The following is a 14,528-nucleotide window of genomic DNA, read 5'->3' as shown; positions in this document are numbered from 1 at the left end:
GATATTTAATTTATCTCTTACGAAAAGATTCTGTAGGAAATTAATAATAATTTGTTGTATCAACTATATTTAATACGATAATTTTATATTTATACAGATGTAGATACAGATTTTTTTTATTAGTGCATAATTTGAGCTTCAAAACACACCTCTACTGCCTTTATTTGTTTTATCAATATAATCTGTATTTCACCAGCTGTGAATTGTCAAATTTCAAATATATTTGACATTGACATTGATTGTCATTTTAGTAAATAAACAATTTCAAACAATTTATTTTGTTTCAATCAAAATTGCATACCGCATGTTAGTATTTTTAAAAATTTAAATATAAAATTAGATTTACACAGTCTGTGTAAGCAAGAATATAGCAAATAATTGAAAAAATGGTCCGTGTTATAACTCAGGAGACTTACGACGACGTGGTTAAGGAGAATATCGAAGAATTCGATATGACCCCTGAAGAGGCTGTAAAAGAAGCTATTGCTCAATTCCAGGCTCAGGTAGATAAAATAATTTTCCTTAGCCTGATGTTATGAACTTATTTATGTTTTAATTATTTTTAGTTTTTAAAATGTCCACGTGCTTAATTGTAGGCAGATAGTCGATGTGATGAATCACAATTTTTTTTTCTCTATATTCTTATTATTTCATAGTTAGTAAATTAAATTATCATTGTATTCTCTAATAATTATAGATTTTTTAATGACGATAATAGAATGGTACCAATGGGTTATACTGACGGGGTACCAGTGAAGGATGATATCAGGTCAGTTAAACCATTGTGGCAAATTCACCAGAAATTAATAGTAGTGCCAAGTGGAATCTCATGGAGGTCAACCTGTCATGGTGCAATTCAATTAATAGTTAGCCTCACTGGTCTAGTGACCACTATACTATCTGATGGTCACGGATTCGATTCCTCACATGGTGCAAACATTTGTATTCATGAGTATGATTGTTTGTATCAGTCTGAGTGTCTTCTATGTATAATATGTATGTACCTATTTATTTAAAAAAATGTATCTATGTAATTATATCAGTTGTCTAGTACCCATAACACAAATTCTGCTTAACTTGGGACTAGATGGCGTTTTGTGAATTGTCCTAAAATATATTACTAGCTGACCCACGTAACTTTGTCTGCATCACACTTATCATTATATATCACCCAATTTAAATAATTGTCATCTGTTTCTTCCTTATCCCATTTATTTGTGATTGGCATAATATGTTTTTCTCTTCCATTCAACCCTGTTAGCCGAATTTACATAATATCTTCTTAAATTATAGTCTATGTATTATAATGTATAAACTATGTTACTGTAAAGTTTCATCAAATTCTGCTCAGTATTTTTGCATGAAAGAGTAACAAACATCTGTCCATTCTCACTTTCGCATTTATAATATTAGTAAGATTATTTTAATATCTCCATTTTAAGGGTGTTGACTTATCAAACATAATCAAAGATCTAGCACTGGGATCTGGTGAAGAGCATGCAGTGACCACAATTGTGAATAAACTAAGAAATCTGTGCAGTGCTACTGAGTATGATAATGAGGCAGTTCTACAAGAGTTGGATGCACTCAAGGTAATTGATAAAACTATTCCAAACACTCTCCAACACAGAAATTGAAAGTTTTTTATGGCATACAATAAACCAAAAAACCTATATATTTTTTTCAATAACCTAGTGTGAATTAGGTAAAAATGTATTTATTTTAATGTAGACATGTACAAGCTCATTTGAAAATATTTAGAGCTGAGTTTCTTGTCAGTTTGTTTTAGCTCGGAAACACTCTGGATAGTATATTTGACATATCATAAGAGTCTGTAATAGACCTACATGAATAAAAATATTTTGATTTGATAGCCAATTTAAGTTAATTACAGATTTATTTTATATATGGAAGTCTCATACATAAAGTTATATTAATTAATTAATTTGCAATTGAATAATGATTTATTTATTTAATTGCATACAACACGCCAACAGCATTAAACTATTTCAAAAAAGAAGAAAAAGATAACATATTCCTACAGTTCATGTCTATGGGCGATGGTTGCAACATACCATCAGGTTAGGCAGTCAATTTTTTGTCATTCAAGATAATAAAAAAAGCCTTTTATTTACTATATCTTTATTACCTACTGGCTGTTCCCGCGACATCGTCCGCGTGGAATTTAACTTTATTTTTCTAAAATAAAAGTAGCCTAAGTTACTCCTTATTACATCAGCTACCTGCCACAAAAGTTCTGTCAAAATCGGTCCAGCCATTTTATAGATTAGTCGGAACAGACAGACTGACAAAAAATAAAAAAAATATTAATTAATATTCATATGCAAGTAGTAAAAAACGGTTATTTCAATATTACAAACAGACACTCCAATTTTATTTATATGTATGGATAAACGGGGTAACTGATAGTGTGTAACGACATTGAATTACCAAATTAAAATTCTTTACTTGTGAAGTACAAATTATAAAGGTCATAAGAAATATATAGTAAGTTTCACTGTCTTCTGCAATTACACCTACAAATATCATTGAAAAACCAATATTTAATATTTTACAGACAGAATGCAAAAAAGACATAGCTCACAGAGTAAGAGCTGGCAAAGAAGGTGCCTATACAATATTGATAGACTTGTTAGAAGCAAGACAAAAAATATATCTACAGAATGCGAGTGAAGCAGATGGAAGATTTATTGTCAGCGTTCTGAATACACTCACCTCTTTAATGAATATGCAACCAGATTTGCTTGAAGCGAAAGGAATAGATTTAATTATAAGGTAATGAATTTTCTGAACAAATACTGAAACTGACAAATTGTGAGTCCAGACACATAGTTTTTGTTTGTAACCAATAATAATAACCCATTATAATTGCGCAGTGCCATCTAGTCCTAAACTAAACATAACTTGTACAATGAATGCTAAACTACAAACAGAAATACTAAACTTACTTATTTTTTCGTAAACACATTGAAAATACCCAGACCAATACAGTCATAGTCATGAATATAATTGTTTATATCGCATGAGGAATCGTACGACTAAGGCGATTTGCTAAACTGCTCGACCACCCATGAGCGGATCGTGAATATGTGGGGCTCTGGGCTGAATCTACTTGGGGCCTACCTATAATATTACTCAACTAAAAAAATACACCGACCAAAAACAAGCGATCAGAAATTCCCCGTTCCTTTCGATAGACGCGCACTTGCATGGGTTGATTGACCTCAGGGTTGCCAACCTTATGATAGGTTTTTTAACATTCTATATATTTTTTTATATTCTATATATCGTTTTAGTGGAGTCTGGGGGCCCTTTATATCCTCGGGGCCCTGGGCTGCAGCCCAAAAAGCCCTTAGATAGATCCGCCCCGGAGACGACCTAGGCTAGATGGGCTATCTAGAATGGTAAATTTAGCAGTCGTATAAAACATTTCCTTTATTATAAAGCATAGTATAAAATTGAAGAGTTCGTTAACAATAATAATGTTTTAAGATAAACTTAAAATTTATTAATTTTAAGTTAAAATTAATATATGTATATTAAGTTAATTTTAAACTTTCGTGTTTAATATACATTATTTAAATTATTAACCGGGTCTTAAACTCTCGATCTTTCGTTAAACAATCTTGTGACGGTAGATGTAGAAAAAACTGCTGTCACCTACCGACATCGCTGTTGCTCCAGTCAGCTCGTGACCGCGGCTAGTGCAACCTAGTCGAAACGTCGAGAGAGGTAAATATAATATAATAATACCTTTAAAATTATTCGTGTTAAGACCCGGTTAATAATTTAAATAATGTATATATTAAGTTTATCTACAAAATATTATAAATTTAAATTTTATCTACAAACCATTATTATCGTTAAGGATAATGTGAATATAATAGCCCTGGTAATATTGTCTGATTGCACTAAGAATGAGTGCTTAGCAGTTTCTATATTGATTATCGTAACACACAAGTTTCTTGCTCATTTTTCTTGTGATGAATCTGCATTCCGAATGAGTGGTAGAATAAAAAATATAACTATTCAAAAGTGCTTGGATCGAGTTTATTTTAATAATGATTATTTTTATTTTTTGTAATGAAAACTGTTCTTTAGTTTGTTAGATAACACAGATTCCAGTGAAGTTTTAATATCAACGCTCAAGTGGACATATCATTGTTGTACGAAACACGAAATGAATAGACAAGGATTGTTTGGAAAGAATATTTCAAAGAATTTGAAGACTCTGTTGCAGTACAGGAAAGATGTTAAGGTAATATTAATTATCATATTAATACATAAAGCAAAAAGTTTGTACACCTTTTTACAAAAATTGTGGGAACTGAGGAGTATGAAATGACATTATGAAATACATTTATATTTTATATAGATATGCATAATTTAAAATATATATAAGCATTCACTAAGGAGTGAATGCTTATATATTTTTTAAATTATGTATATAATGTATTTAACAAATACATTAAATCAATAAAATAATCATTACACATATTGCCATGTATTTGATACACACACATAGAGGTATAATCTTTTAGAAGTGAATCTTCAAACTTATAATGTAAATTAATTAAAATGTAATTTTCACCATTGGCCTAATCTAATACCACCATATATATGTAAGGAGCACTTGTAAAAGATGATGACTTAGGCTTTGAAGCCGGGTACCGCAAGGGAGAACCCAAGCAGCGCCTGTGATTTGTGACACGGGTGTAGGTTTAAAGAGCTCTTTTAGAATGCATTAACACTCGCCTTCACTACTTGCAGCTTCCCCCCAGGCCCAATTAAGACCGGGATGAACCCATTCATAATACATTTCACTTTAGTATCCAAACCACAACCGGCACGCTCTGCGCTCGTCGACTGAATGCCGCGGCTCACCCAACCAAAAAGCATTATTCTACTACCGACCTCCGTATTTATAGACCGAAGTTAGTGTAGTAGGGAGAGAAGCGGAATAATGGTTATCTTATGACAAACAACGTGGTTCGGTCTATAAATATTAGATGGCGCTATTGACAAAATAGATCATATTAGATACTCAATTATATTCATAATCTTACATATATACTAGCTGACCCCTGGAACGTTGTTTTGCCATATAAATTAAAATTGCTATTAAAAAATGGGGGTAGAGGGGTGAAAATTTAGGGTTGTATGTCTTTTTGCCATATAATGCCACATAATAAAAAATATTGTCAAAAAGAAATGGGAAATTTATTTTTTGGTGTGAGCCACCCCTTAACACTTATGGGTATAAAAATTAGTTACAAACCTATTCTCAGATGTACTGAATATACACATAAAATTTCACCAAAATCGGTTAATCCGTTTCGGAGGAGTATAAACACGAAACACAAGAATTTTATATAGTACATATATAGCCTTTACTGTATATGTTTTTGTGTGTTCGCTTAGACGTAACGGATTTTAATGCAGTTAGCAATAGATGGAGAAATTCAAGAGTATGCTAATTGTAGCGGAATTAAACAAAATAATATAAATCCATTAAGTAGTGAAATGGACTTTCGCAAAATTACGCCCAATTTGATTTTTTATTAACTATCATTAAAAAAATATATCAGGTGGCTGTTGCAGCGATGCGGGTTATCCGAAAATTCACTGTAGACGATGACGTTAGAGTTCAATTTGGAAAGGCGCATGAACATGCGAAGGTGCTTGCCACTACATCATTGTTGCCCCTCGTAATTTTATTGAAAGGTAAAAAATTGGTTTTTATAAAATTTTCTTTTAAGTCTTTAAGTTAACCAGAGTTATATGAAGTAAAAAGTCGTCTGCCGCAGTCTTACTGATTTCAGCCACCAAGCAGCTTGCTTTGTAAACTGTGTTTCGGTTATAAGGTGCAGATTAGGCAAGGTAAGGTGAAATTACAAAAGGCATAACATCTTAGTCCTCTGGACACCCCTCAGATCGATTCCCGTCCAATTCAATTACGACACCCTGACCCGAGGTTCGATCCCCTAGCTGTGCCCTTGACTAAAGTCGTATCTGTCAGGCGTGGAATTGGCCCTCATCCGCACCATAAGTCCTTCCTTTGGTTTGGAGTGTCATCTGCACTCGCCCCCTATCGTCCGGTGAAGCTGTAAAGGCTAGCTGCGGCCAACAGCATTAGAGTAGTCCGAAAAAAAAGTCATTTGGACGACCCTTGTGATTTGACGGCATTAGTGATCTAATGGTTTAGATCACCGCATTAATTCCAATGAAGGCAGGTTCTATTCCTCGCACAATGTTTGTTGGGTGTATTCTTTGTATGTATGCGTTAACAAAAATCTATGTATTTAGTATTTGTATCAATTGTCTTAATAGCCATAACTCAACGTTTCTACCTAAACTCAACCTATCTTGGGAGTAGACAGCGCTGTGCGAATTGTCGGTTATTATTATTATTACTTTCCTTGTCTATTTCCTATAGACGAAAAATGTTAGAATGTTGATACGGCATGATGAATTTATGAAAATTATTATTGAGAGAAAAATAGAAGGAAAGAAAGGGAGGGGAAGATCAAGGCACAGCTACATCGAGCAAATTAAAGACAAAATGGGAGCCGTGTCGTATCAACACTTAAAGAGCATGATGGAAGATCGTGGAAATTCGCAAGTGCTCCACCGACAAGAGCGTGGCTCTTAAATTATCAATGAATGATTTTTATTTTTTTAATATCTCAGGACAACACACAGTGCCTAGTCTAGTCTAGTCCCAAGCTTTTGTAAATACATACATAATAAACATAGAAAGTAGTCGGACCGATACAAACAATCATACTCATGAATACCGTTTACCGAGCGAGGTATCAAACCCACAATTGGAAACCACTAAACCATCACCACCCGCTAAACCACCTAGCCCCTCAATTTTAGCCATCAATTATTATTTTATTTAAATTATGCATATTTCAGAGAATTCAGACGTCAATGAAGACGATAAACAGAATGACAAAGATAACGCAATACCCGAAGGCGACAAAACACAGGATAAACAGAATGACGAAGAAAACACAATACCGGAAGGCGACAAAGAAGAGGCAATAGCTGAAGCTCTTAAAACAATATCTTCACTACTCGTACGATACGAGCTATGCAGTCTTGTAGCTGACAATGGCATTAGTCTTTTGTTGTTCACAATTTTACTGAAATATAAAAGAGAAGATATTGCACAACATGCTTGTACACTGTAAGTTTCTATTTAGTATTATAGCATGCTAGAGATGGTATGAAAAAATTGGTTATCTGATGAAAAATTTACCTCAGTCTCACCTGTTTTAGGCATCAAGCTTGCTATGTAAGCTGTTTCGGTTGTAGTATTCTTATTAGGTAGAGAAATTTCAGGATAAGAGACATCACATGTCTCATCATCATCACACATCACTCGATCGCTTAATAACTATATTTGACACTTGGTTGTTGAATTGGATCAAAGATTACAAAAATTGAAAAATACACTCTAATTTTGTAATATTAAAGTCTAATATAAAAATAATTGTTATAATTGGGATATATTGACTCAATAATGACAAATAGGTAGAAAACAATAGAAAACTGGTGTCTAAAAATATATCTTATTAATAATATAAATGCGAAAGTTTATAATAGAGTATGGATGGATGTTTAGTACTTTTTCATGCAAAAAACTATTGAAAGGATTTTAATGATACTTTACAATAGATTTGCTTATACATCAGAATAATACATAGGCTAAAAATAATAAAAAATATTCTTCGCACACAAATATTTTACTTTGATGTAAAAGATTGCTTGTAGCGCTGAGAGCGCCTTATGTTTTCAAATTCGTATTAACTGTTTTTCTTGTTGTATTTCTTCTCTGATTACAATAAAGAGGTCATGAGTTCTCTGGCATGGCAACATATTGGTATTACGGGTGTCAAGTGATAATGACCGCGGCAGTCTAATATTTGAGATTTATTTCCGATAGTCGCTGGTTCGATCCCATGCAAAACAAACATTTGTTTATCTTATTACATTCAGTTATTCATGAGTTTATGTATTTGTATTGAGCTGAGTGTTCTCCCATGTACTATGTATGTCTATACAATAAATATCTTTAAAAATGTATGTAAGTTATTTAATGCCTATGGCACTAGCTCTGTTCAGTTTGGGAATAGATGGTGTTTGAATTAAAGAAATATATGCAATAAGTGTATATTAATAAAACATTTTATATAACTACACTTAAAACCCACACATTTTCTCAGCTGATTGAAAATGAGATCTTAAAAATAGGCATCTCTCGTTATCGATATGTAGTGTCTTCTTCTTCACTATTATCTCATTCTCCAAAATAGATCTCTCGTGAATCAGCTCCGCTCTCAGTTTCTCCGTTTTCAACGATCTCTTTTGAAGAAGGCTCATGCTGTCATTTAAGTCTCTTACTTCTTCAATCAAACCGATCAACGAGCCTTCTCTACAGTTCTCGACGTTGGGCCTACAATTTTTAGTGTTCAGCCTCGTTTGAGCCACTTGAATACGTTGCGATATCTTCATAATTTCTTCATGCAACATCTCCAGAATATTCTCCGTCTCGACAATTTTACTCATTGTTAAGCGTAGCTGATTCTCCAATTCAGTTTTCACTTGCTCAGTTCGAGCTATACGTTCGCTCAATGCTTTGTTTACCTTAATATCTTGTGATCTCAAATCTCTCGCACTATTTATTAATATCGCTTCTACCTTACTTCTCAACTCTTTAGATCTATCGATAGCGCCCTTGAATTGCTCCAATGCATTAATAGTGAATTGTTCCCACGACTGAACATTAGATTGTCCTTCCGATAGTCGAGTTGCTCCTGCAGAATCCTTAACATTAATTGATTTCGTTTCCAAATCAGCGTTCTCGCTTTCATATTTAAAAGCCAAATATTTATTGCTCCAGTCCCTTTCTAGAGCACTTTTCGCAGCAACATTCATTTTCATCTGATTTTCTATGTCTCTTAATATTTCTCTGTGCAGCTTTTTGACGTTTTCTATCAACGCTGACTCTGTATATAGTTCGTCTTGTGGTTCATCGTATACTAAATCGGATTGCATTCTATTACGCCTTAAATCTATGCATTCATCTTTTATATACTCAGGTATTGTAAGAGTGTCCATAGCATTTTTGACTTGTTGTCTTTGTGCTTCGAGTACTGAAATTTCAGCATCGATGTCTCGTATGGCCCTTTCTAATTCTGATTTCCAGTAGTTAATATGTCTAGTTCTCTGCTTCAGTTGATCGGTACTGTCACTAAAATCTTCGCATGAAGTCTGATTCACTTTCACGACACAGTTTTTGGTGATAGAAGTGTTGTCATCGGTGATGCCAATTATGTCGCCTTTTAAGACTCGTCGGTTGTGCTCATGCCAGTTGAGTACTGTTGTTAGGCCATGGTTTTTGCCAAATGAAAGGTCATCTCCATTTGGGGCAGTAGTCATACTTGAAGGCAGTCGGCAATTATTTTTTTCTGATTATCCTTTGAGAACTGTAGGAAATATAGAATAATTAAATACAAATACAGAATTTAATGCATTTTATCGTGTGTAAGTGTAAGTTCAGTAGATAAATAAATATACGAACAGTTTATATATTTAGCTACCCGCCCCGGTTTTGCACGGGTGTACATGTATTACACGTATAAACTTTCCTCCTCAATTACTCTATCTATTGCTAAATTTGGCGGCCTTGGCTTTACTTCCGAATGGTCGTGGGTTGGATTCCTCGCACGGCACAAACTTTTGTATTCATGAGTATGTTTGTTTTATTTTGTATCGGGCGTTTTCTATGTATAATATGTATGTATTTAAGAAAAAAAAATATATCTATGCATTTGTATCAGTTATCTAATACTCATATCACAAGCTTTAACTAGCTTAACTTGGGTCTAGATGGCGCTGTGTGAATTGTTCTGAGATTATTATTATTATCATTAAAAACTGCATTACAATTCGCTGCTTAGTTTAAAAGATCTAATCGAACAGATAGCTGAAGCGGCTTTATTTTATACTGTGTAAAGATATCTATTTTGTTGTTTTTATCGTAAATTTCTTCAACTACATAATATATGTATACAATTAAAACGAAAATGGCGTGACTTTTTTAACGATACTTACAAGCGACTGGTAGTACTTTGACGCACGTTTTGGTTAACGCAAACTGGTTTAATCCTGTTATTGATTCTGTTTGTTCAAAAATATCTTTAAGTTGATTTGTCTGTATGTTAAATAGATGACAGTTTCAAGATGTAAAATTACAAGTATTAATCCAATTCTTATGGAGAACTATTAATTAATATTGATTAAATATATTATTTGTTGCCATACCGACACGTTTGTTGTTAGCAACATATAAACATATAACTAGGTCATTAGACCTAGTAATGACCTCGTTATTGATTGATTGATTCCTACTTATAATATTATAAATGCGAAAGTAACTCTTTCTGTCTGTCGCGCTTTCACGTCAAAATTACTGAACCGATTTAGATGACAATTGGTACACAGATAGCCTCGACCCACATAGTGTGTATGCCTTCCACGTAAATAAAAATTGTATCTATCTATCTATGATCTTAGAGATTAGATTTGCACTATTTGTAACGATACTCCTCTGAAACGGCTGGACCGATCGAGACCAACATTTCATCGAAGGTCGACCTTCAACCTGTATCATTTACCACTAAAAAAATTCCGATCGATCAAGATCGAGTTTTTGAGAATAAATGCCCTTTCGTGTTTTCTCTTGAATTGTGTAAAAGTTTAAGTATATTTAAGCAGAAATAGTAAAATAATATTCTAATATTCTAAAAATTACAAAAATGTGTTAATTTTTGAATTTCAATTGTTCCCACTGTTGTTAATATGTTAATATATTTTTTCTGATTTTCAGAATAGCAGCGCTCGCTGGTAACGACGATGTGAAAAGGAAATTGATGCAAGCGTTCATAGCTCCTCTAATAATTTCTATTTTAAATAAATATATAGTAAGTGGATATCTATTTTTTTTTTATGGATGATAATGAATCGTGCACCCGCCTGCACTAACGGTTTACGCTGGCGGGGCACCAGTGGAAGATGACAAGATGAGCATGAGGTCAGATCAGTTAGCCCATCGTGACAAATTCACCAAGAATTCATCACGATGGTTTCCAGGGGGAACCACATTGAGGTCGACCTAACATGGTACATTGTTAGCAATGGGAGTTACTAGTTCCCATTGCTAACAATCCCCTCTCCCCCCAGTGGATATCTATTGACAATCCCCACACAGGCAAATGCAGTGTAGACCGACCCCCATTACGTGTAGTTCAAATATATTTGCAGAAAATTAACCCAGGACAACAGTAGCAAGCAGTGCTATCTAGTGCCAAGCTAAACAGAGGTTGTGTTATGGGTACTAGACGACTGATAAAAAGGGTTTCCGGACCCTCTAAGGGGGCGTAGGTTGGCGCCTGGAGGCGAGCACGAAGATGTTCAGCAGTCCCTCATTATTAATATAGAATTTTTATAATCCCAGGACAATTCACACAGCGTCACCTAGACACCAGTTAAGCTAGCTAAAGCGTGTGTTATGGGTACTAGATGACTGATCAAAATAAATAGGTTTTTTTTCGTAATACATACATAATATACATAGTGAACAGCCAGACCGATACAAACAATCATACTCACAAATCCAAATGTGTTTGTGCCGTACGAGGAATCGAACCCGCGACTATCGAAAGTAAGGCGGCGTGCTAAACCACTAGAGCACCGAGGCCGTCAGTTAGACGGATTTTAACACGATTAATTTTATGTAAACACAGGTATTTACCTCTTTCGACATTTCGACAAGGTTGCATTAGCCTTGTCAATTCATGACCATTTTGTGTATTAAAAAAACTAGTCATTCATACATTCATTCATGTTCTTATTGTATTCAGCACAACCCTAAAACGGTATCGCAAGCATTGAAGTGTATTTCAACGCTCACATTGCGCGAAGCTTCCCACGCCAAGCAATTCTTCTCGTGTGATGCTGCCGAGGCCATAATAAGCTCTATGAAGATGCATCCAGATGACGCCACTGTGCAGGTAAATATATCAATTTGATCTTCTTACATCCAATCCAATATATACGTTATGTATAACTAATTTGACGACCTCGGTGGTCTAGCGGTCTAACACACCGCTTTACGTCCGATGGTCGCGGGTTCGATTCCTCGCACGGCACAAACATTTGTATTCATGAGTATGATTGTTTGTGTCGGTCTGGGTGTTTTCTATGTATATTAAGTATGTATTTACGAAAAAAAAATATCTATGTATTTGTATCAGTTATCTAGTACCCATAACACAAGCTTTAGCTAGCTTAACTTGGGTCTAGATGGCGCTGTGTGAATTGTCTTGAGATTATTATTATTATTATTATTATTATAACACTTATGATTATTATTACAACGAAATATAATTACATTCAGGACTGACTACTTTATTGTTCACTAACTGTGGCCGCGGCTTCGCCCACTTGATATTAATAGTGTGTGTGTATGTGTTATTCTGATGTATAAGCTACATTACTGTAAAGTTTAATAAAAATCCGTTCAGTACTTTTTGCGTGAATAAGTAATAAATATCCATCCGTACTAAGAAACTTTCGTATTTATAATATTAATTAGCTTTTGCCCGCGGCTTCGCTCGGGTTAATTTCAAATCAAAATCTTTTCTTAGGGGATGCCTACGTCATAGTAGCTTTATGCATGCAGTCTCAGTCCGATCGGTTTAAAATTGACAAAGTTTCATACAAACTTTCATTCCCTATTTTATCCCCTTGGGGGTAGAATGAGTCAAAATCCTTTCTTAGTGGATGCCTACGTCATAACATCTACCTGCATGCCAAATTTCAGCTCGATCCGTCCAGTGGTTTGGACTGTGTGTTGATAGATCACTATGTCAGCCACCTTTGAGTTATATATATTTAGATAAGATGTTACTACAGACTAAGGAATATTACTATAATGTCTAGGTAGCGCCAGTAGATTATAATTTTGTTACATAATAATGATTTTGACGTCCTCGGTGGTCTAGCGGTTGGCACACCGCCTTACTTCAGATGGTCGCAACTTCGATTCCTAGCTCTATACAAATATTTGTATTCATGAGTATGTTGCAAAAAATACATTACATCTCTCTCTCTCTTTCTACCTATATATCCTACATGGTGGAGGGGTAAGCTTGACTTATTTTTCTCCGCCACTTTATCGATTTCCGGACATCATCCTCAGAGATATTACACTGTATCATGATATGTTATTAAATGAAAAAAAAAATACATTAAATTAGTAAATAAAATATACTTTGACAATAGAACCTTAATAATGTTCAAAATTTTAATTTAAATTATTTATGCTCGAATATCGACCATTGGACGACGAGTTTAAGTCTATTATGCATTGTTTTTTACAGAAAAATGCGTGCTGGGCGATACGCAACATGGTGGCAAGATATCGCGATGAAAATTCAAAATTCCACGAGCTCGGCGCCGAGGAACTTTTAAACGACGCGTACAAGAAGTTCAGCGACGATTTTGGATTCGATATAAAATCCGCCTTGAGAGATTTAGAGTGCGACGTAAAATTAGAAGAGCAGTGGAAAGGAAAGGGAAAGGAGATTGAGAAATAAGTGAGCGTTTATCGCGACTCCTTACTAATATTATAAATTCGAAGTACTAAGTCTGTCTGTCTGTCTTGCTTTCACGCCAAAACTGAACCGATTTAAATGAAATTTGGTACACATATAGTCTAGACCCTCAGAAAGGACATAGGGCTAGTTTTTAATGCGAAAAAAGAGTTGAAAGGGGTGATGAAAGTATGGAAATATCGTATCTTCATTTTTAAAGCTAGAAGCTTGAAACTTATTTTTTAGGCTGTTGATTAAATATAATTAAACATGACATTCAAAATTTGTAAAAATATTACCCTTAAGGGGATGAAAGTTTGTATGCAAAATAGTCATTTTTGAAGCTAGATCGATGAATCTTTTTTCTTTGGGTTAGATTATTGAATTTTTTTTGCCTTATTTAGTCAAAGTCACTATATACACGCGGACGAAGTCGCGGTCATCATCATTACGTTATAGCTATATAACGTGACACCTCTATTTCTGGCGTACGTAGACTATCTTACTAAATTAATTATTTATTCTCTCGTCACAGCTGGTCACATTATTACAGTTAAAAATTCGTGTCTTGCTATTAAAATGTTAATATTACGTCACAAATTCCCCCAGGTAATCCCCTTACCTCCTGCCCCCCAAGGGTCTCTAATATCAAGACTTTTTTACACGAATTTTGTGCCTTCACTGATCACTTGTTCGGCTGAATTGAATGAATGAATGAATGTATTCGAATGAATTAATAAGTTAGATACAGGCGCTTACACGCAAATAAATGTTGAGTCTACCTCTGGTAACTTTAAAGCGTCTTAAATATTATTAAATGCTTACATTTAACTATTAACC

General features: G+C 34.3%; 2 protein-coding genes across 2 annotated transcripts; one reads left to right on the top strand and one right to left on the bottom strand.

Annotated features, from left to right (window-relative positions):
- The first annotated feature begins 266 nt into the window (after positions 1–266).
- Positions 267–13,876, top strand: LOC131840673 (armadillo repeat-containing protein 6 homolog). The gene is made up of 9 exons (XM_059188852.1): positions 267–503; positions 1,443–1,592; positions 2,579–2,796; positions 4,123–4,279; positions 5,610–5,745; positions 6,943–7,216; positions 10,922–11,015; positions 11,955–12,104; positions 13,476–13,876. Exons 1-9 carry the CDS (start codon positions 387–389, stop codon positions 13,689–13,691), a joined length of 1,512 nt encoding a protein of 503 aa, XP_059044835.1. The 5' UTR covers positions 267–386; the 3' UTR covers positions 13,692–13,876.
- Positions 8,233–10,247, bottom strand: LOC131840674 (tektin-4-like). Its single transcript, XM_059188853.1, has 2 exons — positions 10,147–10,247; positions 8,233–9,518 (listed from the first exon to the last, which is right to left on the bottom strand). Exon 2 carries the CDS (start codon positions 9,469–9,471, stop codon positions 8,233–8,235), a length of 1,239 nt encoding a protein of 412 aa, XP_059044836.1. The 5' UTR covers positions 9,472–9,518; positions 10,147–10,247.
- Positions 13,877–14,528: the final 652 nt, after the last annotated feature.

The sequence above is a fragment of the Achroia grisella genome, unplaced genomic scaffold, assembly GCF_030625045.1.
Source record: "Achroia grisella isolate CSIRO2021 unplaced genomic scaffold, CSIRO_AGI_Agris_v1 utg149, whole genome shotgun sequence".
NCBI classification, from domain to species: domain Eukaryota; kingdom Metazoa; phylum Arthropoda; class Insecta; order Lepidoptera; family Pyralidae; genus Achroia; species Achroia grisella.
This window is presented reverse-complemented; position numbering and strand designations above follow the sequence as displayed.